This window comes from Gopherus flavomarginatus, chromosome 6 (genome assembly GCF_025201925.1).
Source record: "Gopherus flavomarginatus isolate rGopFla2 chromosome 6, rGopFla2.mat.asm, whole genome shotgun sequence".
Classification (NCBI taxonomy): domain Eukaryota; kingdom Metazoa; phylum Chordata; order Testudines; family Testudinidae; genus Gopherus; species Gopherus flavomarginatus.
In genome coordinates, this window is record NC_066622.1 from 28,379,215 (window position 1) to 28,403,159 (window position 23,945).

General features: G+C 38.5%; 1 protein-coding gene across 9 annotated transcripts in view; it reads right to left on the reverse strand.

The window, feature by feature from the left end:
• Positions 1-23,945, reverse strand: part of CACNA1D (calcium voltage-gated channel subunit alpha1 D) — a 313,335-nt gene that overhangs the window by 137,263 nt on the left and 152,127 nt on the right. For 8 of the 9 annotated variants that reach the window (XM_050960577.1, XM_050960575.1, XM_050960574.1 and 5 more), the window contains 2 exons: positions 16,079-16,248; positions 588-675 (listed from right to left, as the gene is read on the reverse strand). In XM_050960577.1, the coding sequence (XP_050816534.1) occupies positions 588-675; positions 16,079-16,248 (258 nt within the window). Of the gene's footprint in view, positions 1-587; positions 676-8,125; positions 8,201-16,078; positions 16,249-23,945 lie in introns of all 9 variants that reach the window. The other variant, XM_050960583.1, reaches the window with a different exon arrangement.

Below are 23,945 nucleotides of genomic sequence, written 5' to 3' on the forward strand. Positions count from 1 at the left end.
ATCTTATCCTCTGGGGACCAAAATATATATATATGTAAAGCACAGATATTTGCAGAGAAACAAATCCTGGATTTTAAAAAGCTGTTTCAGTGTGCTTTGGGAATCTTCTGGAAGAATGACGTTATGTGAATGAAAGCCATTATCACAATCATTATGTTAGTGCTATACTCATATAGCAATCTAATAATTTTCAATTTTTAGCTACTTGTAAAATATGCATATGCCAGATCATGTTTCAATTATTAAAAGACATTAGTCTCTGCTGCATTTCTTAGGTTACGTCTCTTCTTTTCTTCTTGGTGTTTGTGAAGCAGCAAAATTAAAAGCTCTATAACCTTTGTAAATGTAAGGCTCAAATGGATACTTTATGAAATATATCTATATTTGTCCTGACTTCAGAATTTTAGATAAAATTGTGGTTAGATTTTACCATTAATAACTAAAAGCCAAAAATATAAGCATCTCACAAAGCTTGAGTATTTCAAAGCAAATATGTTTGAGTAGGCAAAAGAGAAAAAAAATGTCTCTTTTTAATCCTAGGATGCTGGAAACACTTGGACATCTTAATTGGAGCTGTATGTACTCACCACAGACTGCCACAGCATGCTGGGCTCTCTCCTTCTCCGCTGACATTCTCAGTGTTCACAGATTCAGTTTCACTTGTCGGCATGCTTGCTGTCAGGAGATAAAATAAGTGTTAGATTTACAGCCAAAGCCAGCCAGTTGCATGTGATTTGTTTTTATATCTTATTAAAAGAACACCTCTACTTGTTTAGGTTTACAAAGAGTTTTATTCAAAAGGCAGAAGAACAGAAGAAGGAAGTCACAGTGTAGTGGACTCTTTACCAGCCCTCCTTTTGTTGGCAGAGGTAAATGCACATGACTCTAGGATGTATTAGAGGATATTTCTGTTGTTTCAACAATTTAAAACTTCTATTGAAAATGTATCACAGAGCTCACTGAAGAGATGTTGCACTTAGAAGATGCTGTATGGAAAAAGGAATATGGCTGAGCTAGTCTGTGAGACCTCTTTTGTGTGATGTGTTTCAGTATCATGTTTGAAGTTCTCTCAGAGCCACACCAGAAGAAAGGTAATAGTTAGGTCCCAGCTAACATGCTTGGCAATTCCAATAAGTGCAATAAAGGTCCTTTCGAACAGAAGAGAAGAGAAGCCATCACACTCTGATCAATCTGTCAAAGTTGAGCACTCTCTATTTTTATTTTCCAAATTAAAAAAGTAAAACACGAAGGTGAGGAGCTAGGAGGTAATTATATCTGAAAATATGACACGAGTAGACAGGAAGAAGCACTGGTAATGGTGCAATGGGTAATACAAAGGATAAGGAGGATTGCCAATGATAAACGGGGATTATAAAATTTGTTACACATAAGTGATTTACTATACATATGGTGAAATCACTACTGAATAATTAGAAACTGTAGTTAATGGTTTGTTAGACAAAACCAGCTGATATTGGTCACACCCACTGATTCTCAATTCTTCAGAGGTGTAAGGGGATACCCTCATGCTGCAAAAGGAATTAAGGAAGCAGGAATGAGCATAACTATCAGCAGTTCTAAAACTGAACATTATTTCTTTGGCTGTGCCTGTCAACATGAAAGGAAAACCTTAGCACACAGACTACAAAGGCTTACTCTTGCCCCCTTATGAAGTGGGGATGTCATCATAAGTAGGAAAACAAGAGTGAGGATAGAAGTAGCATTGAAGTCACTGGGGAGTAGCAAGGACAACAGCCAATTAGACTTTTGCGTTTAGTATCTTAGCAACTGTTGCTGGGAACATTGTAGGCTGTTTTCTTACCAAACTGATAACTAAAAAGTTTTTTATATAATTGTTTTTGTGAATTTTTTGTCTTTGTTACTGTTGCTGGAATGATAGTCCTGAAGACTGAAGGGCCATATTTCCATTTACACTTTGGCTCCTTTACACCACTCTGGCATTTTAGAGAAGCTATACAGTGGGTGTAAATTACACACACCTTAGTGTAAATAAGAATCAGAACCTCTAGTATTTTCTCCACAGGTCAGGTACGGAACAGGCAGTATAAGCTTCTCCACGTTGACCTGCCAAACAGCATCAAACCTGATCTAGACAGACCATCTCTAGGTGGAAACGAGTAGTTCAGTTTGCATACCCGGAAATTCCTGGACTTGATGGTGAGACTGCCAACTCTGCGTTAGCCAGATTCTCAGCAAATGTTTGCAACAGCTGAGGATCTGGCGCTACAAATACATCATTATATGAAATTTCACACCTCCTCATGTTGCATTACAGAGATAAGAAACAAGATCTAAAATACTCATGCAATTGTTCAAACAATAGAAAACAGTCCAGTTGTTAAACACTGAAAGATAGATTTTTGTTTCACAAGGTTCCTTTGTTTCAGATAGTTCTTTTAACATAATATAAGCAGCTTTTTAATAGTGAACTTAAATCACTCATGTGCCTAGTTAGCGCATGTGCATTATTTACAATGTTTTTCTTTATAAATGAGACAAAAGATTAAAAAAATCAACAATTAATATTGTAAGTTTTGTATGAAAATTATAGTTACAGTTGCAAAAGAGTTCAAAAGGGATTATTTTAATGTTCAACAATAAGTCACTGGCAGTCACGATTTCCTACTTAGGATGCTGTCTCATGTCTGCAGTTTAAACAGTTGCCAACTTTTCTTCCTCTCTTAAGTTCTCAAATATTATGCCATATGATTTTGCAAGCAGAAAAACCAACATTTTAGCCAGGGTGAAAGAAGAAAAAATATAGTTTATCTTTAATACCATAAATTGGTATTATTGAACTAAACATGAAACAAAACTTCGGCTGTTTTGAACAACTGGAAAACCACCAAACTTTCCATACAAAGCGTAAGAAAATATTAAAATATTTTGAAAAGAAGTCTGTGAATCTTCAACACACAGCTTGCATTATTGTGTGAATGAAAAAGTAAACCTCAGGACTTCCACTGATTAATTAATATACAGGTTTGGTGAGACTATTCTGTAGCTGAGCACAGAAATATGTATACTCATTTGCTGAAAAAGCTTGTCATTTATGAAGATCAACTTCAAACTATAAACACACAGAATATGAGCTCTGTATACCATCCAAAAAACTTTGTTTTGCACTATTCATATTACTCCCAAGAGTAATATTTTATTTTATTTCTGTCCGTTATAATAATCTCTTCATGGTAAAATAAGGGAGGGGAAATAGAAAACCACTATGTTTAAAATTACATTAAGACGAATTATTGTATAAGATACAGAAAGTATTTTAAATTGGGAAAATATTAGTTTATTATCAGTGCTCTTTTTAAAAAAAATTAAGACATCAAGTGCCCTCAGCCCCCAGTTCAAGAAAGCACTTAAGTATATATTTAAGTCCATTCTTGTTCAGGACAGCACTAAATCAGTTGTTTACATGCGCTTCCTGAATAAGAATGCTTTCACCATGCATCAAGGCCTAAATGTTACCACATAAATGTAGCTGTGTTTCTTTAAGATATCGGAAAAGCAGAAGTACTCTACTGTACTACGGGTTGTGGCAGTTGCTATGGTAACTAGTGGGTTGCTGGATTTTTTTCTTCTGTGTAGTAGAATAAGCAGTTATATTTAAACTACCTAATTCAGAAGATACATTAATTCTCCCTTTCTTAGACAACTTCCCTGTTCACAATTCTTCCGATATTTTTTTCATTGATACATTTTTCTCCACATTTGTTCAGAACCCTTTCCAATTCCCTCCCCTAACTCTTTTATGAATAATGTTAAGCCTGATCCCGCACAAATGACATCAATGAGAATTATAGTCCTTATTTCAGTGGGAGGAAGACAGGCTTCCTGGGACAAAGTATCCTCTCAGATGCGCCAGTGGAGTTATTCTGCATTTACACTGGTGTAACAGAGCAGAATATGACCCTCTGTCTTCTGTTGGAGTTCTGCAGACTTTTTACTTGCCAAAACTGGGAATGGCTTCTTTGTAGATGATGGTGGGGGGGGGAGATTTACCAAGTGCCTGATCTTGCAACTCTTATTCATTTGAGTAATCAGTGAGATCAGGACTCAATTAATAGAAATAAATGCATACTTGAGCACAATACCTTATTTCCCTCTCACATACACCAGTGCAAATCAGGGATGACTCCAGTGAGATCAGTGGAGCTGCAATGGTATAAAACAGATGTCAAGCAGAAGGGGAATTAGGCCCCCTATTTCCAGGCTGTAGTATACATACATCTGACAAAAATGGGAAGTTCAGGTCTTGTGGCACAGATCTATTGATTGTCCTCCAGTTAGAAAACACAAAATGGAGGCTTTCTGCTACTATCCTATTTCTTATAAAGTGTCACTCACTGACAAGGTGTACTTATTTATTTCAAATAAATATCAGATTGTTTATAAAAGAGGGACAAGCATGAAAATAATATAATTTTAAGACAAGCCTAGAGTTCAATCCTAGCGAGATTCTATTACCAGTCAATACACAGTCAGAAATTTCACCCCACTTTTCCTGAATTTAGCTGTTTTTTAAAAAATAAAGGTTCTAGGTAAAATTTAGGCCCTGCTGAAGTCATTAGGAGTTTGGCCATTTATTACAATGAGGCCAAGATTTCACCCTATTTCTAACAGGGTCCTAATCAATCCTATTTCAATTTGTGATATTGTAGGTGTAGTGTTGGGAACAAGTGTGGGGAGCAATGATAGAATAATAGACAATACAGGAGAAATTAGAAACCTAATACATATTAAACTCTAATAATAAGCCAACAGAGAGGCTTGGTAGTAGTACTATGAATGGCAGTATAGAGAGACCTAGCTTCAGGAGTGATAACAAGTCTTTCAGTCTCAAGTGGAACTCAATAGCAACACTGCATGAGCACACCACCTTAGCTAATCCAAACTGGCACTGGCATCTGCACTGAACAGACTGAGTTACATGACCACAGCATTTTAAAGAGAAGGAGTTTATGCAGGGAAATAACAGCGTATAGGATGAAACAGTGGAAAACCTTATGACCTTAATGAGACTGGCCTTCTGTTAGAGCTCTGGTGTGCTAAGACAGAGACATGTTTTTCCTCCTTAGAAAATATGAATGCATAGAAATACCCAGGGATTATCTTCTTTATTAAGATTTGCTCCCTTTTTTTGGTGTTCCCCTGGAAAGTTCATCTAGAGCACAAGAAAATATCACCTTAATTCAAATTATATGAATCAATTTCAGGTATAACGAGATTGTTTTAAGCAATATAAACACTGCATGCAACATTTGATGTTTTCCAAAGCATACAGTATTTAGATCAAATATATCAGCTATTGCCTGACTCTTAGGTGTTATTCAACTAAAATGATTGTGCCTTTCCACCGCAAAGCTGGCTGCTCCAATAATTCTGTTATACGTGGGATTCACAACTATATATCCCTTATTAATATCATTGTGACTTGAACAAGTTGCTATTTCTGTTATTTTCTAAAAATACACTGCAGAATTTTTTAAAGCCAATCTTATTTGTTTAACAGACACATATTTATTTGTTTACCCGCCTACATCTGGGAAGTATATGAACTTTCTAAAGGTTGGCATTTTAAAGACTGACCAGACGATGAAGGGGTAAGTTAAACAGTTTATCACTGAAAATTTCCCAGGCATCCTTATATTGTAATTCAGGTCATTTCTACAGGAGATCTTTAATAAACACACACATCTCCTAATCCAAAGAACTGAGCGGAACTGGTGTTCAAATCACACATGATGGAATTGCTGAGGTTTTTTTCAGTTTGCTTTTTTTTTAAAACCTAGGAAATTACAAACAATAAAGCACATTAAAAGAACATTATTCTAGTTGCAAAATCAAACCCTCTAAAGTTAGGAAATGCCAGAATTAAGGTTGCCTGTGCAACCTTAATCTGGCCTCACAGCAAGTATGCATTATGATACAGTCTTTAATTATACAATTACATAATATTTTTAAACACCGGACCCCTGCCTCATTTGTTGCAGAAATTGGAAGGTATGTAGAGAATGAATAGGGGCACTATAAACTCTGACATTGAAGCCACTCAGAGTTTGTGTTTAAGAGATCCTAACTGGGAGGGACCTGCTCTGTGCCACACCATAGCTATGGGACTTGTTTATCTCCTACAGAGTTAGGACATAGATGAACTAAAGGGGTATCAATTTTAGTGCACACTAGTGTGTTGCACACAAACTGGCATTCACTAAAAGTTTCCTGCTGTGCATTAATGTAATCCTGTTCCAAACAGAACTACATTAACACACTTGGGAATTTTTAGTGCATGCCAGCAGGGTCCACAGAGGCCAGTTTGTGTGCAACACGCTAGTGCACACTAGAATTTATACCCCTTTAGTGCAGACCATGCACTAATGCACCATGTAGACAAGCCCTTAATGTTGATCCTGTCAGTATTCGTTCCGATAGGTTCTCACTCTCCGCTGGCAACCCCCATTGAAGATGTGGTGCAGGTGGGGAAGTTTTGGTAGCGTGGCTCCGAACAGTAATAGTATAAATGTGTCAACTCTCCATGCAGATGTACCAAATGAACTAACCCTCCACAGATTACTTGAGATCTAAGGGATTACTGCATGGGTCTTGAGAACCTGGTATACTCAATAAAACAGATGGAGAACATGATTTATCTGGAATTAGCTGAGGAAAGAGGGCCTAATCTTGCAGTCCTTCTGTAATTTTCCCATGGAGATGGAGGTTCATGAAAAAATACATGCGGCTGGAAGAGAATGGTTTAGGGTGAATTTTTAAGTGCACAGTAGGAGACTAACTCTGATCCCATTGAAGTCAATAGTAAAATTCTCATTGACATACACAGGAGCAGAGATAGGCCAATGCTGACTGTTTTTGAAAATCCAACTCTCAAAGTCAAAGGCCCTAATCCTACAGCCCTCTCTCACACATGAATGGTCTCAGTGGTTTAGCTGGTTCACTTCCAGTATGTATGAAAAACTATTGCAGTCTTTTAGCATGTTTTAAAAAGGTTTTCCAGCTCATAAAACTTATCCAAGCCACTAGAAAAGTAGACTGAATAGTTCAAGGGGTATAAATAATTTCAAATTGAATCAACAAGACCGTTTAAAATATCCAGTAAGGATTTTTCTGAAATGTTTTACATATATTTTATTCAATTAGCAGATATATTTACTTATAGGATATAATCTAATATCAAAATATTACTTGAATTTTACATATTGTTTATTTTTTCTAGTATTTTCCGTACAATGCATCCCCTGTATCCTCTCAATTTACAAATTTCTGTTTGGACTGATATTTTTCATATCATACATAACTGGGTCAGATTTGTCAACTGCACTCCAGATCTTAGCTGCTAATTAACAAAAGTGATTGCCTCACCACAACAAGTAAGCCATTGCGCTGATAATTCTGTTGTACGCAGGATTTTAAACTAGAACTAGATCTTCCTACCTGCTATCACTGTGATTTTGACAAGTTGCTATGTTTGCCATTATTAGAAGGACGTAGATGGGAAATTAGCAGCTACATTTTAAAAGTCTTTCCATAGGAAAAAAAATTAAAAGATGAAAGGAAAAAAGTACATAGCATAAGAACACTGTATTTAGTTCGTTAAATTTTGCATTAAATGGGGGTGAGGGGGAGGGAGGGAGGGAGGGAAGGACACAACAACCAAAACAATATAATTGTATAGTCTACAGTTCTAAAACATGCTGTTCTAAACTTACACTCTAATCAGTTATACAGCTTCTGAAATCCTTTGGTAGGTTTTTTCATATCTGAGATGCTTTTGTATCTGGCTCACTTGCCTTTTGAAAAGGTAAGCCTACGCTTAACCTAGAACACTCTCAAACAAAGGCACAGTTCAGTGGAAATTTAAAGGGATAAAAATGAGCCTTTAGAAAGTTAAAGCACTGCAAACAGCAATCTGTTTGAAGCATGCATTTGAAATAGCAGATCATTTACATGCATGATGCATGTCTGCATGCAAAAGCTGTTTATTTCCATATTTTTAAAAGGCATATATGTTTTCAAAAACCAACATATAAAAGGCATCATTTGCACAAAAGAATGCTCAACTGCAAAACAGAACATATTTTACCATGTTTATTGGAAGAACTGCTAAAGCAGCTAAATCTGCCTTTCTTCTTTTCCATTAAGTCGTCCAATGTAACCCCTTCATGTTAAGTATACGTAATCCCATCATTTACGCAGTAGATGGCAGAAGTTGCAATGCAAAAAAATAAAAATGTGTCCACATATACAATACAAGCAAATTCAGACAAAACACAGAATGCTATTACCAGCCTCACAACTAATCTAAAATCTTTCACCACTTACACTGATTTCTGCATTTCGGACCAAATCCTTGTCCCTTTGAATTCAATGGGAGTTCTTTCATTGAATTTGAAGGAACGAGGATTTGGTGCATAATTAAAATAATAGTTATGAAGTATCTTAGCAATTTATTTTTCATCTTAATAGTTAGAATGTGTGCCATTCAACAGTACCTAACACTCACTGGTTAACAGTAAAAAATTTTACAGAATTACACAAGGGTATCATATAAAACACGGGTTCTCAAACTAGGGGGTCAGAACCCCTTGGGGGTTGCGAGGTTATTGCATGGGGGATAGTGAGCTGTCAGCCTCCACCCTAAATGCTGCTTTGCCTCCAGCATTTATAATAGTGTTAAATATATAAAAATGTATTTTTAATTTATAAGAGGAGGTTGCTTTCAGAGGCTTGCTATTTGAAAGGGGTCACCAGTACAAAAGTTTGAGAACTACTGATATAAAATGTTTAAGTTACTGAAGACAGAGGCATAGGTTAAAATTTCAAAAATGATTAACTGACTTAGGAGCCTAAATCCCACTTTAAAAGTACGTAGGTCATTTAGCCTAACCCCCATTGATTTAGGCTCCTAAATGACTCAAGCACTTTTGAGTATTTTATCCACAGTTTAATTTTGCAGATTGCAGAATTGAGTCCTTTATTTCTGAATGTGCAGAGATCAGACACACGTCTGTGATCATGAACGTTCCATGTGGAAAAGGGGCATGAATGGAGCTAGCAGGTCACACTTTATGCTAAAGAATCCTTTCCGGAAATTAGCAATTTGTAGGAGTATATTTGGAAAGTGACCAAATTTATCTCGCAAGTCTTTATATCCCTTTTCTGCAAGGTCATTATTCTGGTGCTTGTCATTTAAACTTCAGTAAGCTCCCAAACCAGAAATTCAACTTCATAATGCAGACAAGAGGGCTCCTTCCTTCACCGAAAGTATCTGCTGAATATCTTGCCTCCTTTTATGCATACCTTCACATGTAATCTGAAATGCAGCAGAGCACCTTCAGATAATATCTGAGTGTCAAATGGAAGGAAGTGAGGCCACTTGGCAGCCCTTACTCCTTCTTCACACACTGTCACAGATCATGCAAAAAATTATATTCAGTTCTACTTTTTAAAACACATTTGCACAAATAGGCTAAGAGATTGCCTATTCAATGCAAATTTCTATTCAGCATACATAAGTAGGCCTGCTTAGTGCCAGTACGACACTGGCAGATTGTTAGTTTATTGCATAACAAAAACCAGTGCATTTTTGCACAGCACATTACAAAACCTTTATGACTCAGTCAAATCAAAACTCAGTTTTCACTTAGTATCCCAAAGGGCACAACAACAACCCAGAGACCTTCTCATATACTTGCATGTGCTTTGTTTGTTTTGTGGGGTAAAACAGACTTAAAGCCTGTGTCTCTGCCCAAAGAAGGATCACTCATATCTCAGCTGCACGTGAGGATCTAGCCCACTGGTGTTTTCATTGCCCTAATTTTTGTTCATTTTTGTTCATTTTTTTTCTGCTTTAGATCAAAGCAGGTGGCATCCCTGCAGGCCAAGGTGAAAGCAGGAGGAAAGTATGGGTATAATTTTCGAAAGTGCCTAAGTGACTTTGGAGTTTTAGTACTATTAACAAACACAGATTTAGCAATAAGGACCCTTGGTCCTATTGACTTTCAGTGAGATTTAGGGTATGTCTACACTACGAAATTAGATCAATTTTATAGACGTCGATTTTTAGAAATCGATTTTATACAGTTGATTATGTCCACACTAAGCGCATTACGTCAGTGGAGTGCATCCTCACTACCATGCCTAGCATCGACTTACGGAGTGGTGCACTGTGGGTAGCTATCCCACAGTTCCCGCAGTCTCCAATGCCCATTGGAATTCTGGTTTAAGCTCCCAGTGCCTGATAGGACAAAAAACATTGTCGTAGGTGGTTTGGGGTACATTTCGTCAGTGGCCTCTCCCTCCGTGAAAGCAACAGCAGACAATCGTTTTGTACCAGGCACCAAGGCTATTAGAAGAGCACAGCAGGGTGCACTGCACATCAGAAAGGCTTTGAAAACCAGTTTCATGACTGGCCAGGCTTCGGTGTGACAATTGTGTGTGTTTCTCCTTGATGAAAACCCACCCCCTTTGTTGACTTTAATTCCCTGTAAGCCAACCACCCTCCCCCCTTCAAAATAAAGTAACTATTAATTTGAAACCATGCATTCTTTCTTTATTAATTAATTTTAAAAAATGAGATAACGGACAAGGTAGCCCGGGTGGGATGGGGATGAGGGAAGGACAAGGCCACATTGCTTACTGTAGCCACACTAAAAATCAAATTGTTTGAATGACAACCTTATGTTGCTTTGGCCATCCTCTGCAGTGGATTGGCTGGGTGCCCGGAGCTTCCACCCCGCCCACCCCGGTGCGTTCTTGGGCATCTGAGTGAGGAGGCTATGGAACATAGGGATAAAGATAGGCGGTTATACAGTGGATGTGGGGCAGGTCTGTGCTCTTGTTGGCTTTCCTGCAGCTCCAACAGACGCTTCATCATCATGTCTGTTTGCTCCCCCAACAGACGCTTCATCATGTCCTTTCCTGGCCTCTGCCACTGAATGCCTCCATGCATTAAGCTGTGCCCTATCAATGCGGGAGGACTGCATGAGCTCGGAAAACATGTCATCGCGAGTGCATTTTTTTTGCCTTCTAATCTGCGATAATCTCAGGGACAGAGATGATGGGGGAGCGTAGAAACATTCTATGCTCTATGATTCTGGGGGGACTGCATGGTCACCTGTGCTGCTGAGTTTGCCACGCTGACCAAACAGGCAATGAAATTCAAAAGTTTCTGGAGCTTTTTCTGTGTACCTGGCTAGTGCATCGGAATTCAAAGTTCTGTCCAGAGCGGTCACAATGGAGCACTCTGGGATAGCTCCTGGAGGCCAATACCTTTGATTTGCGTTCTCACTACCCCAAATTTCACTCAGCAAAGTCGATTTGAGTGCTATTCCCCTCGCCAAGGAGGAGTACAGAAGTCGATTTTAAGAGCCTTTTAGGTCGACGGCATGGGGTTGGTTGTGTGGACGCATTCATTTTTAAATCGACCTAACGCGGCTAAATTCAACCTAACCCCATAGTGTAGACCAGACCTTAGGCTCCTATGTGCCTACGTCACTTTTGAAACTGGGACTTAAGGCTTGTCAGCACAAGTTTTGTACTGATCTAGCTATAATTGGCATCTAAACACAGGCAGATTTTTAAATGGATAGAGTTAAAATGACACAAAAACTGTGTAGGCACCTAAGTCACTTAAGAGCTTTTGAAAGTTGTACCCACTGTCTAGAATCTGGCATCCTTAACTCCCAAACAAGCTCAACTAGAAGCTAAAATACATGGACTTATTTATTTACTTTGCAAGTACTAGGGGAAAGATCTTTGGTGGTGCTAGAGCTCCACTAGGAACAGCTGAAGAAACAGGAGGGGAAAAAAAGTGGCTTTAAGCTACCTTTGCACGCCCTGATTTCTAGGGCTGCTGAAGGGCAATTTTGGGGTTCTTTTAAATTACATCTGGCTGCAAAGTCTCACTACAGCTTAGGGAATCTCCAGCTGGCCTGATCTGCCAGCTATCTATCTGCTTTCCACTGCTGGAACAGTAAAGAACAGCCAGAGGAGGAACTGAAGCTCTGTCCCTCAGTATCTAAAAGCTGAAGGCATCCAAAGGAGATATTAACAATTCAAAGACAATGCAGTACCAATGGAGTTCTGATAAATGCATTAGGGTCCAGATTTTCAAAGAACTCTCACTGAAGTCAATAGGAATAATGAGAGTGCTGTGGTGATTAGTTAGTTAGTACAGGGCTTTGAAAATATAACCTCCTAAGTGCTCAGCAGCAGAGTTGTATTGTATTGGTTGAAGTGACTCTCCTCTGTCACTCCTCATATATTTTTCATGTTATCAGTTTTGTTTTGACATGGGATAAATAACTGTCCTTGCCCCTGCAAGGCTGCCCATGGGCTGACCATCAATGTTAACGTTTTTCCCAAAAATGTGTTTCAATAACTTTCCCCTGCAAATTCCCTGCCCTGAAAGTATCTTCTGACAATTAACATAACCTAAAATAACATGATCATTAACAATGTACAGACAAAGGCCACCCCATTCTTTCCACAGCTAAGTAAAGACATGGTTCTGCTGTATGGGGGAACCTAACCCACAGGGAACCCATTCCCAGATCTCCACAGCCTGTTGCAAGCCACTGAGGACTGCTCTGGGGCAGGTCTCTCTATGGCAGTGCAAGTATAGGTCTGAGATTAGTACAGGTTGCAGAAGGGATAGGATCTGGCCACTACGTCTGCAAATTGCATGGGTCTCCTGGCCAATAACCCCATTAGTGGCTGCGTGGATGTACAGTATTCTGTCACTGAGTTGGGCAAGAAGATTGTGACCCTGTATAAGTCCCTTGCACAAGGTCTGTTTTCTCAGGTTTTGTTCAGGGACCACTGTGACCACTCCATATATAAACATATATTATAAAAATATGTTTAGAAGGGTGGATATGATGTAATAGAATATGTTTTATGCAAAAAGTCTCTTGTAAGGTATCATTACAAAGTTTATAATCTAATGAGTGTCGTCATCCTATTTGTATGAATGTATCATTCTTGTATCTGAAACTAGGAATATGAAAATATAACTCTGAGGTCCTATTGTAATTATGCAAAGCGTGAGCAATTAATGGTGGCTTGGAATCTTGATGGCTACTATTAACTAGGACAATTGGTTGTAGATGGCTCTGTTTACTTGTAAGCCTTCCTGTATACGTGTGTGCCAGTGAGTGGGTAATGAAGATTCATAGTACATGTGAACTTGTCACATGATACTGGAATCCATCTTTAACCCAGTACTTTCCCATTTAGAAGGAGGGGGGGAACCCAGAGAGATACAAAGGATTCCCATCTTGTGCCAAAGCTATAAAAGGGGGTGGAATAGAACAAAGGGATCCCAGCCATGTGGAATCCCCTGCTTTTCACCTAAGATGCCTGCTGGAACTAACAAGAACTGTACTGGGGAAAGGATTGGGCCCAGACTAAGAAGGAGTCTAGTCTATGAAAGAAGCTTATTGAAACATCTCTGAGGGTGAGATTTACCTGTATTCAGTTTCTTAATATATTAGGCTTAGCCTTGCGTGTTTTGGCTTTATTTTACTTGGTGACTTACTTTGTTCTGTTATTATTTGGAACCACTTAAATCTTATTTTTTAGTCTTAATAAAATCACTTTTATTTATTACTGAACACAGAGTAAGTGATTAGTACTTGGGGGAGCAAACAGCTGTGCAAATTTCTCTGTCAGTGTTATAGAGGGTGGACAATTTATGAGTTTACCCTGTATAAGCCTTATACAGAGTAAAACGGATTTATTTGGGGGTTTGGATCCCACTGGGAGCTGGGTGTCTGGGTGCTGGACACAGGAGCACTTCTTAAGCTATTTTCAGTTAAGTCTGCAGCTTTGAGGGTGTGGTTCAGACTCTGGGTCTGTGTTGCAGCAGGCTTGCATGTCTGACTCAACAAGGCAGGGTTCTGGAGGCCCAGACTGGCAGAGAAAATGGGCTCAGGGGTAGTCTCAGCACATCAGGTGACAGTCCCAAGGGGATCTCTGTGACTGAATCATCACAACCACCATGTGGACACAGACTGTACTCTCTAAAACATACAAACTTCTTTTATCTATCTTAGTCTTTTATACTGACACTCATTATGCCAGTATATGAGTGCTTTCCACATAAGATCAATAGCAATGCTTAGTGAACTCCAGACTGTCTCTGCCTCTTCTACCTTTCAAGGATAAAAACTCTGCATGGGCTGTCTTTTATACATATACATTACCTCTTTTAGGTAACGACACCAGCCCAAGCTTGCCTCCCACTCTCCCATAGTATCAAGGATAAAACCCTGTTTCCTCTAAGACAGTAACATGGGTTCAGACTTTATTGGCACTGTGAACCAAAAGTCTAATTTTCTGGAATCTGGAACTCTGGGGACAGGAGTTAGACTAAATATTATTTTTATGTGGCAATAAGTTCCAAAACCAAAAAAATGATTTCAATCAATTTCAGGAACAAACCACGCAGTATTTACCAGTTTTGGCAAACATTATGCCTGGAAATCATTTCTAGCTACAATCCTGATCTGCAAATCAGTGAAGTATTACATTGATGTCCAAAAGCTAAGACATTATTGAAATATTTTAAACATATGATAACAAATATGTTTAAAAGAATGCAGTTTCTTATAATTAAATAACAATACTATAATAGCAACATCAATAACAACGAATATGTATTAATGTAATAAGGAATACTGTTCCGAGTTTCTGTCTATGACAAATCACTCCTTGCCAGATTCTGATACCCCTATTTATACTGAATAGTATCTTGCTGGGTAAATAGCTCCCATTGGTTCCAGTAGAAGTATCTGAGGAGTACTCAACATAAATAAGAGTGTCAAAATCAGGCCCTCTACCTCCAATCTTATGGGTAATCGCATTTCGTTAAGAAACCCCACAACAGAAATATTTTAATTCCACGTGGTCACTCATCTACAGCATCATACATTTCATATTAAAACTTTAACCACTACTTTGCAAATAAAGTAGAAAGTATAAAAACCTTTCCATTAAATGTATATTTGAAATTTCTGAGTTACACAGACTTTAGCTGACAACAATAAACCATGTACAATCGTTGCAAAGTCATAAAATTAACCTCTTCATTGTAGACAGTTCTGCTAAGACTTTTTGGTGTAGAAGCATTTGAGGACTTTCATGATATAAATCTGAGGGTGTTAAAACATTCATTGTTATCGTTGTCATTAGTACAGTACTCTATAATAGGTGAAGTATATAAAGAAAGCAACAGTGACTGTTTTTTAATGTTGACTAAAAGCCCACAAAGAGTTCAAGTATTTCACCGCAAGTAAACACTCCTCATAAAGATATCTTCATATACCATGCTTAGGGCTTGTCTACATGGCAAATTGGTGCACTGTGGAGTCACATCCTGGCTTGCTGTACAGTAACCCATTGCCTAGACCTAGCCTTAACTGCTAGACAGGAGGGGATGTCTGAGGTGTAATTTCTTTCCTCAAAGAATTAGTGGAAACCACCTTTTTTAACGCAATAGAAGGCTTAAACATTTAATCGTTAGGTTTTTCTCAATGTCTTCTATTTCTTGGGGTTTGAATGTGGAGTTAAGAATGTACTTTTCTGAGCCATTTTCTTCTAACTCTAATACACACAGCCACTGACAATCATATATCCCTTTTGGCTATGCCAGCAAGAGTCTAGATTTGAAATGTCATTGAGTTGCATGCAATTTGTATAGCCACTATTATTTTAGAAACCAAAAATAAAATAGAGAACCTTTATAAAACAATGCTTTTCAAACCTTAATAGTGGGTATCAAAATAGAGTGTGGATCATGCTTTGTACAGGAGTAAAGCAGGGCAAAATCTGGGGATATGTTTCCAGTCCATTTTTATGGCAGTAGGTAAATGAATATTAATAAAGATGCGGATGCTCAACTAATGCAAATTTTTACACAACACTAAATTTGTATAGTAATATTTGATATGATATATCCTCTCCCTTATTTTAACTTTTCTCCAAGCAGTTCAATTGTCTTTCAGTGGGAGTATAAAGTGTAAAGAATACATACTGTTCCGTTTGCCTTCTTCATCACCCTCCTCCTCATTCTCAGGGTCAATGTCTTCTGCCTGTGTAATCCAATCTAAATATCCCTTCAGATCCTCTTCAAGCTGCTGCTTTTCACGCAGCTTCTGAAAGTCCCCTCGGGCTTTGGCTTTTTCTCTTTCCTTGGAAAATTCCCTATTGAATTCAGATAAAACAGAACATATATTGATTATAAGGCTGCATGGCATTTTTGACGAGGAATCCACATTGAAGAATAGATTTGACACAGCAAAAGAACTAAAGATACTATACAGAAGATTTGAAAGATTCATTCAAAGCAAGACTGTGGTGCTAAAAGTTCATGCCAAATTTCTTTCAAGCTACACTTTTCATAACTGATAATAAATATAGTTTATAAAAATCAAGAATTTTATTTACCAAAGAGTACAGTTTCTATGATTTTGGCCTCTACACTCTTTGAAGCCTCAACTGTTCTGAAGTTTAAGTCTAATTAAAAAGATTAAACATTCTGTCTGGCTCAACCACAATTTATACTCCTGGTTTTAGCAATGTACTCCCCAACTGAACTGAGCGTACTTGGAGAGAGTGCTGCTTCCAACACAAAAAGAAGATGCAGCTTTAGACTTGCCCTCACCTCTGCTAACTCTGAGTTAGGTGCTTTGCCAAAACTATTTATGTCAGTACATGTCCTGACCACACTTCACAGACAAAGGATCTCCCTTAGGTTGTCTTACTTTCCATTAGGTCAAGTAGAGAGGTTGCTCAAGATTCTGAACCTTTTCCCCCTTTGTTCTCTGTTAGAAGGCCTCCCAAATCCTGTTGTTCATAAATCAGGATTATGCTCTTTTGACTGGTTGTCCATTCGTTAGGAAATATACTCTATCTAGTTCAGCCTTTTGTGATTCCATTCATCCCTTGTGCCACTTCTTATCGTGAGATTATCTTCAAATGGCATGTGGCTCATACGCTGACCTTATTTATACCTGGGTGTTACCACAATGACTTCCAAATTTCTTGCAACATGCACTTTGACACATGGTCAACACAGATTTTTGAGACACACTGCAATATCATGGCTGTGAGCTCCAGGAATTCCTTTGCTAGAGCGTTCAAATATTTTCTAAGGTGCTTAAGTACCAACAGATCTGGTACTTGTGCAAAGAACCACAGGTTGCAAATAGGTTACAAGTGACACTACCGTCACTACAGGACTTCTTGTAAAAGATCTGACGGGTCCTCATCTTAAACCTATCATTGGACCTAATTTTGTCCACAGATAGGCTGGCAACTCTTCCTTTGGATTCAATAGGAGTTTTACCCTTCTACCAAGGGAAGAAATTGGTCCCATTATTTGGAAAGTAAAGCATATTCTCTTGGAAAATTTCCAGCCTGTTTGTGACAGGTCACAAAAGAAGCTTAACAAAAAGGTCTTCATATAGATACCTTCAAAATAAGATGGCTAGATTGTGCCTGTTAGACTGGCCCACATTTATATCGGTGATCATTACAAAAGAAAATGCCCATCGTTTAGGTTTCACTTTAATGAAATTACATTACAGCTTGGGGAGCAAGTAACTGAATTTTTAATTCAATCGTTAAAAAAAATATTGCAACTGTTAGGTATTAGAAACTAAATAAAATGGTTTACATCAAATGTAGGTATGCAGACCAGATATTTGTATTTCAAATATCGACTTCTAATCTAATTTATAAGATCTAATAGCGATCAATACATTGCACAGGAAATGACAGAATAGACACCACAAGCAAATGAGCATTGCAAAACAAACACCGACTCCCAGTAATCCCACACTGGCCAATTTTTATTGTCCTTCTATTAACATTTTTGTGTGATTTGGACGTTTTCTACAGTTGGACTGGCTACAGTTACAGAGAGTGAGGGCAGGCACTATGCAAACTTCTTCACACAGCTCTGCTACTGCATTTCAACATGCCCATTATGCTAGTTCCCATTGCTCTAAATAAGCCTTGGGATTACATTATTCAGTAATTTTATTATATAGACCAATGTCTATTGACAATGACAAGTAGACAAGTAAGCTCATTTTTATTTTTGTTCAGAACTGGGATTTGAACCCAAGCCAGTGCATTAATACATTGAGGGCCATGTCCTCAAGTCCCAACTCAGTCCTTGCTCAGACAAAACTTTCATGGATTTCATTCAGAGCAAGGGGACTTCATGATTGATCCTGCTGCCACTTATAATCTATAGAGAAATAAAATGCAATAGAGAGAAATATAAATTAGCTAGCTAATTAACTATTTGTGCCTGCCTATCTCTTAGCTAAATACTAATATTTCCATCCACAGTTCCTTGCAGGAGACGAAAGGCAGGCCCAGAATTGTGCTCACAAAATAAGGAAGCTGGGTTGAGGCTTTGCTTAAAATCTGGCTTTTCATGTGCAGTTATACTCTGAAAAGTGACTGGGAAATGGCATTGTGGGGTTACTAGTTTCTTGAATCTAGGATTTCCAGGTTAAATTTGCTCAGTTTACAAGCAAAAAGATGTTTTTCCTAACTACCAGCCCCGTAAATTTTAACATGGAATCTGAAAGTCAAATTGAGCTCTTTTTGCTTTTGGGTATTATCACAAGTAAGGATTCGGCAGTGGTAAAATACTTAACATTGCTGTTGATGATGAATGTACATGCCAGAAAAGAGTGCAGTTCACTATCCCAGTGTGATATTGGCTCTGCAGTGCTAAGAGGAGTAACAAGTAGCAACTACCTATTTTTCTTGGTAAGCCTGGAGACATAACTGGGAATACAAACAAGTAGAAGCAGGAGCAGCTTTACGGGAGCATGAGAAGGTTCCTTACACTGTCATAAGGAAGAAGATAAAACATGGCGGATGTATTCATTTATAAACACACACACATGCACATGTATATATCTAAAAGCAATCTGGGCATACGCCAGCATTTGCAGGGTCAGCCTTAAAAGACAGCAATCTTCAAAAGTGGAAGAGCCATTAGTGAACTGAAACATTGCATTTAACTAGTTCAAATACAAATGGCATCAATGCATCTTCTGCAAATTAGATTCTGCTCTCAGTTCCACCAGTGACAATCTAGAGTAACACTATTGAAATCAATGAAGTTGCTAAGATTTTACACCAGTGCAAGTAAGAGAAGAATTTGGCCTTCCGTACTTTTAATAGAACACTAATTTAGATATTTATGTTGAGATACATTTATTGAAAGTTAAGAAAATTAATGACTTTCTGGAAAGAAAACTGCAGACTTATGAGAAGGGGCCAACTCTTGGGCAGTGTACCTATGTCCAGTTTGGCAGGGTGGATGGAATCCCTCCCAACCCAGTGGCAGAAAGTGGCACAGCCAGGGAGATGCACCCAACGCTCCCCTTAAGAGAGAAGTTTTGGCCAGTGAATTTGTGTAGCCCTGAGTCTGATGACCACATTCCTCCATCCACTTCATAACAGAGAGTGCCAGCTGGGAGCCGTGCTCCCTGATATACAGGTAGTGCAGAGTCCCCTTGGGCACAGGGCTGTACTAAGGAATAAGTATAGGGACATACCTAAGGCTTCTGCCCTGGCTATGCCATTGAAATTGCAACTTTCATTCGAAAATAAATTCTGTTTCTAGACCTCACGGTTGCCAAGAAAACCTTGTAAACATTACCTGAGTGTAACTAATGCAGACAGCCTGAAACAATAGCTTTGAGAGGTATGAACTTCCCTGTTCGTTTTAATAGAGTATTCAGCTCTGTTCTCTGAGTCCTCCCCCTGCAGAATCTTCCTGGTTGACTGGAGGCTATGTCATCCCTCACCCATACAGCCCTCCTGAAAGCAAGGAGCAGTAGTCCAGTGAGGGAACTGTACTCCAAAGAGGAGTAGGGGCAAGCTACCACCAGGCCTGGTGTGGATGAGTGGCCCCTGACACTGCTACTCCAGGGAGAGGCATAATTATGGTGCAGGGGCATAATAACCTACTTATAACCTTCACTAGTTTATTGATAAGAAGAACCTATCAAAATATCAGCTGCAATGATTTTAATAGTTTAAAGAATTGTGAGAATATGTAAATAAATCTAAAAAATAAATAGACTAGAATCTACTTAGTTTTCTCTCGTTTGGAATGATTATATAATTTATAGTTTGCAGTGTTGTTGTAGTCACTTTGGTCATGAGAGAGACAAGGTAGGTGAGGTAATATCTTCTACTGGTGGAAGGGACAAGCTTTCGAGCTTCACAGGAAGAAGAAGAGCTCTGCGAAGCTCAAAAGCTTGTCCCATCTACAAACAGAAACTGGTCCAATAAATGATATTACCTCACCTAGCTGTTCTTTCTGTATAAGTTACACATGAAGGAGATCAGTTTATACTGCTCTCATTCACTGTAGCATTCCATGTAAATAAGATATTTTCTTGGGATTCACACATGATGCAACTCCAAACTATATATATTTGACCCATTACTTCAAGAGCAATGGCATTAGTATTTGGTTGAACAGTGAGCTCAATAAAGCAGCTGTACTTGTAATTGTCATGAAATCTGGAAATGTATATTCAAGCATAACCCAAACCAGGGGCGGCTCTAGACATTTTGCAGCCCCAAGCAGGGCGGCATGCCGTGGGGGGCTCTCTGACGGTCGCCGGGAGGGCGGCAGGCGGCTCTGGTGGACTTCCCGCAGGCGTGCCTGCGGGAGGTCCACCGGATCCGCCTGCCATCCTCCCAGCGACCAGCAGAGCGCCCCCCGCAGCATGCCGCCCCAAGCACGCACTTGGCATGCTGGGCCCTGGAGCCGCCCCGACCCAAACTATCAGTGGCAGAACCAATGTGGGAAAAATCCCTCTGAATTTACAGCAACATTTCCATAAAATTCCCAGACTGTCCATAGTCTCTCGTAAACCTCAGTGTCCACAGACTGGCACACCCTACAGAAGATAGTCTGGATTTATGCTGACCTTTGTGGGAGTGGGAGCTAAATCTGTGTTACTAGAGAAAGCAATAGGAGCTCCCAACTAAATATGATATCGTCACACTCTGAATTTCAACTGTTACACTCTGAACATTTTTTCATTCCATATCACGTTTCTAAAAGGTATGGATTGTTCATACCACTAGATTTACCACTGCAGGCCCTCCACTGCCAATCCTACATTTTTAAGGCTCAGTCTGCCAACCGACAAAGTCTACACTGGTGTAAACTTCCTCAGAAATGTCCCCTTTAGGTATTTCTTTTTTCTTAAAGGAACTACTACTCAGGGATATGTCAAGATCTAAAAAAGTTCTTCCCCATTAAATTTGTATACAGAGCTCAGTGACCATAGACAGTTTAAGAAGCTTTAATGAGCCCCTCCTTAAAATGAAACCTGTTCTCTCCACTCTTTCTTAATTTGGTACAATTGTTCATTAAGGGCTTAAATGCAAACACAGGTAATGAGCAATTTTAGTATAAATTTTATGTCTCTTTATGTAGTGTAGGAACTGAATTTTATCAGCCCTCATCAGAAAATACTTCCCAGTTAATATGATGTCACAGGGACAATTGTTTAAGCCCTTATCCTTTTGAAGCTAGTAACTTTTCTTCACATGAAATGACATATTAGGAAATAAGTATGAGTTTTAATCAAATAAGAGCTGCAGAATTTAGCTCAAATATTTTTAATAAGATATGTGCAATCACAGGTACAGAGTTGTGTTGCCAATACTGTATGACATAGAAATAATAGAAAGCTTCTTATTTTTAAATATTACATCTAAGTTTGGTGTCAGTATATTACCTTCCTAGAGTGGCATAAAAGTGTTCCATGAATTGCTTTGGGCCTTTTCACAAAGCAAATATATTAATTGTTTAATTTATTCAAGAATTAAAGAGTTCTTCACATGCAATCCCTTCACTTTTGTCTTTCACTTGATATTGCAGAAACTAAATCTGGAGGCATTTACTATAGCTCTTCCCAGTTAGGACTTAATTCAACAAAAATTAGATTTGGCATACACAGAAAATAATCCTGATTTATTAGATGACATTTTAATGAAGCTGGAGAACACCAGCATTCACTTTCCCTTTACTATTCTCCACCAAGCATCCCCAGAGGAGATACTTAAAAAGGGTATCTCCTTTTACAAAAATATTTATGAAATAAAAAGACCCTCCGCAGATCTGTCTGAGAATTAAGGGCTTTATTGCAAATTTTAAGAAGTTTAGTTGTTTGGGCAGACAAGGTCATAAGTCCTTTAGAACAGAGGTTCTCAACCAGGGATATGTGTACCCTGGGGGTACGCAGAGGTCTTCCGGGGTACATCAACTCACCTAGATATTTGCCTAGTTTTACAACAGGCTATATAAAAATCACTAGCAAAGTCAGTACAAACTAAAATTTCATACAGACAATGACTTGTTTATACTGCCCTATAGACTGAAATGTAAGTACAATATTTACATTCCAACTGATTTATTTTATAATTATATGGTATACATGAGAAAGTAAGCTATTTTTCAGTAATAGTGTGCTCTGACTCTTCTGTATTTTTATGTCTGATTTTGTAAGCAAGTAGTTTTTAAGTGAGGTATAACTTGGAGTTACACAAGACAAACCAGACACCTGAAACGGGCACAGTAGTCTGGAAAGGTTGAGAGCCGCTTTAGAAAATCCTGTTTGCTTCACAGAAGGCTGGTTTTAAGCCTATATTGGATGCAAAAGGGGCAGTGCTCGTTTCTGTGATTTGCCCACTTAGCTGTGGGTCTGCTATCCCAGAGGTGGTATCTCTTGAGAAAATAGCTACCCTGGTGTGCTGTGGAATCAAGATAAGGGACTTTTGTTGGCTGCTGCTAAGACTTCTTAATTTGCTCAGTTAAGTTGCTCAAGTTTGCTTCATACGAGTGATGGATATATGGTGATTATGGGTTAAGCACTATTGAAAGCTGCTGCAATTGAAAGGATCAAAGTAAAACAAGTCATTTAAAAAATGAAACAATTGGCACAGCTGCTACTTCTAGCAGCACTTCATTCATGGCTGAACCAGCTTTTAACTTTCACTTTTTATTAAAATAAGTGCACACAGGGAATTAAACACAGTCCTCTAGATACACAGTCAATTTTTTGTGGGTTTTTTAAACACAGCATAGAAGTCAGGCATTGTCATGGTGAACTGTGACTGCAATTTATCAGTGGGGGAAGTTGCAGCAGCACTTTATCACCAAGATTATGATGTTTTTCACTTTTATTTTAAAAAAAGCTGACCATGTAAGGGAGTGTAATTCCCTTCACGGGTCTCCATTTAAAACCATGAGTTAACGTCAATGGAGTTGAATAGGTTTAACTGAATGCAGAATTTGACTATATGGTAGGTTTTCTGTCAAAGTACGATGGTGAAAAAACCATCCCTTAGACATACACACCTGGCCTTCTCTGAAATTAATAGAAACCATGTGTGCATGTGGGAGAGCAGAATTTTGCCATATGGGATTAGCTTGATATCACTATAGTCTTCATAGGTGTCCTCCTCCAAATTTGATTGGGCCAGACTCTGCTTTCACACCAGTGTAAACTATAAACTTTGGCAGAGTGACTTTGGGTTACACTAGCATATATGAGCTCAAACTCTGGCCTACTGCCTGTAAAATCTCAGTTTAAAAATAAAGCTCTTTTAATGAGCATTTAACAAGAATATGAGTCAACAAACTTCTATTTTTGTTTTAACACCTACAGTTTAAAAACAGCCAAACTGATTACTGATTCATATTTTTAAATACAACATGCTTCCAGGCTAAGACTTTGTAGGCCACCCTGCCAACATTGCGAGGAATACCTTTTGCAAGCCTAGCCTAATGAGAAACACTTCTACAAAGTCTTAAAATCAAACATGTTTTTCATCAACTTCTC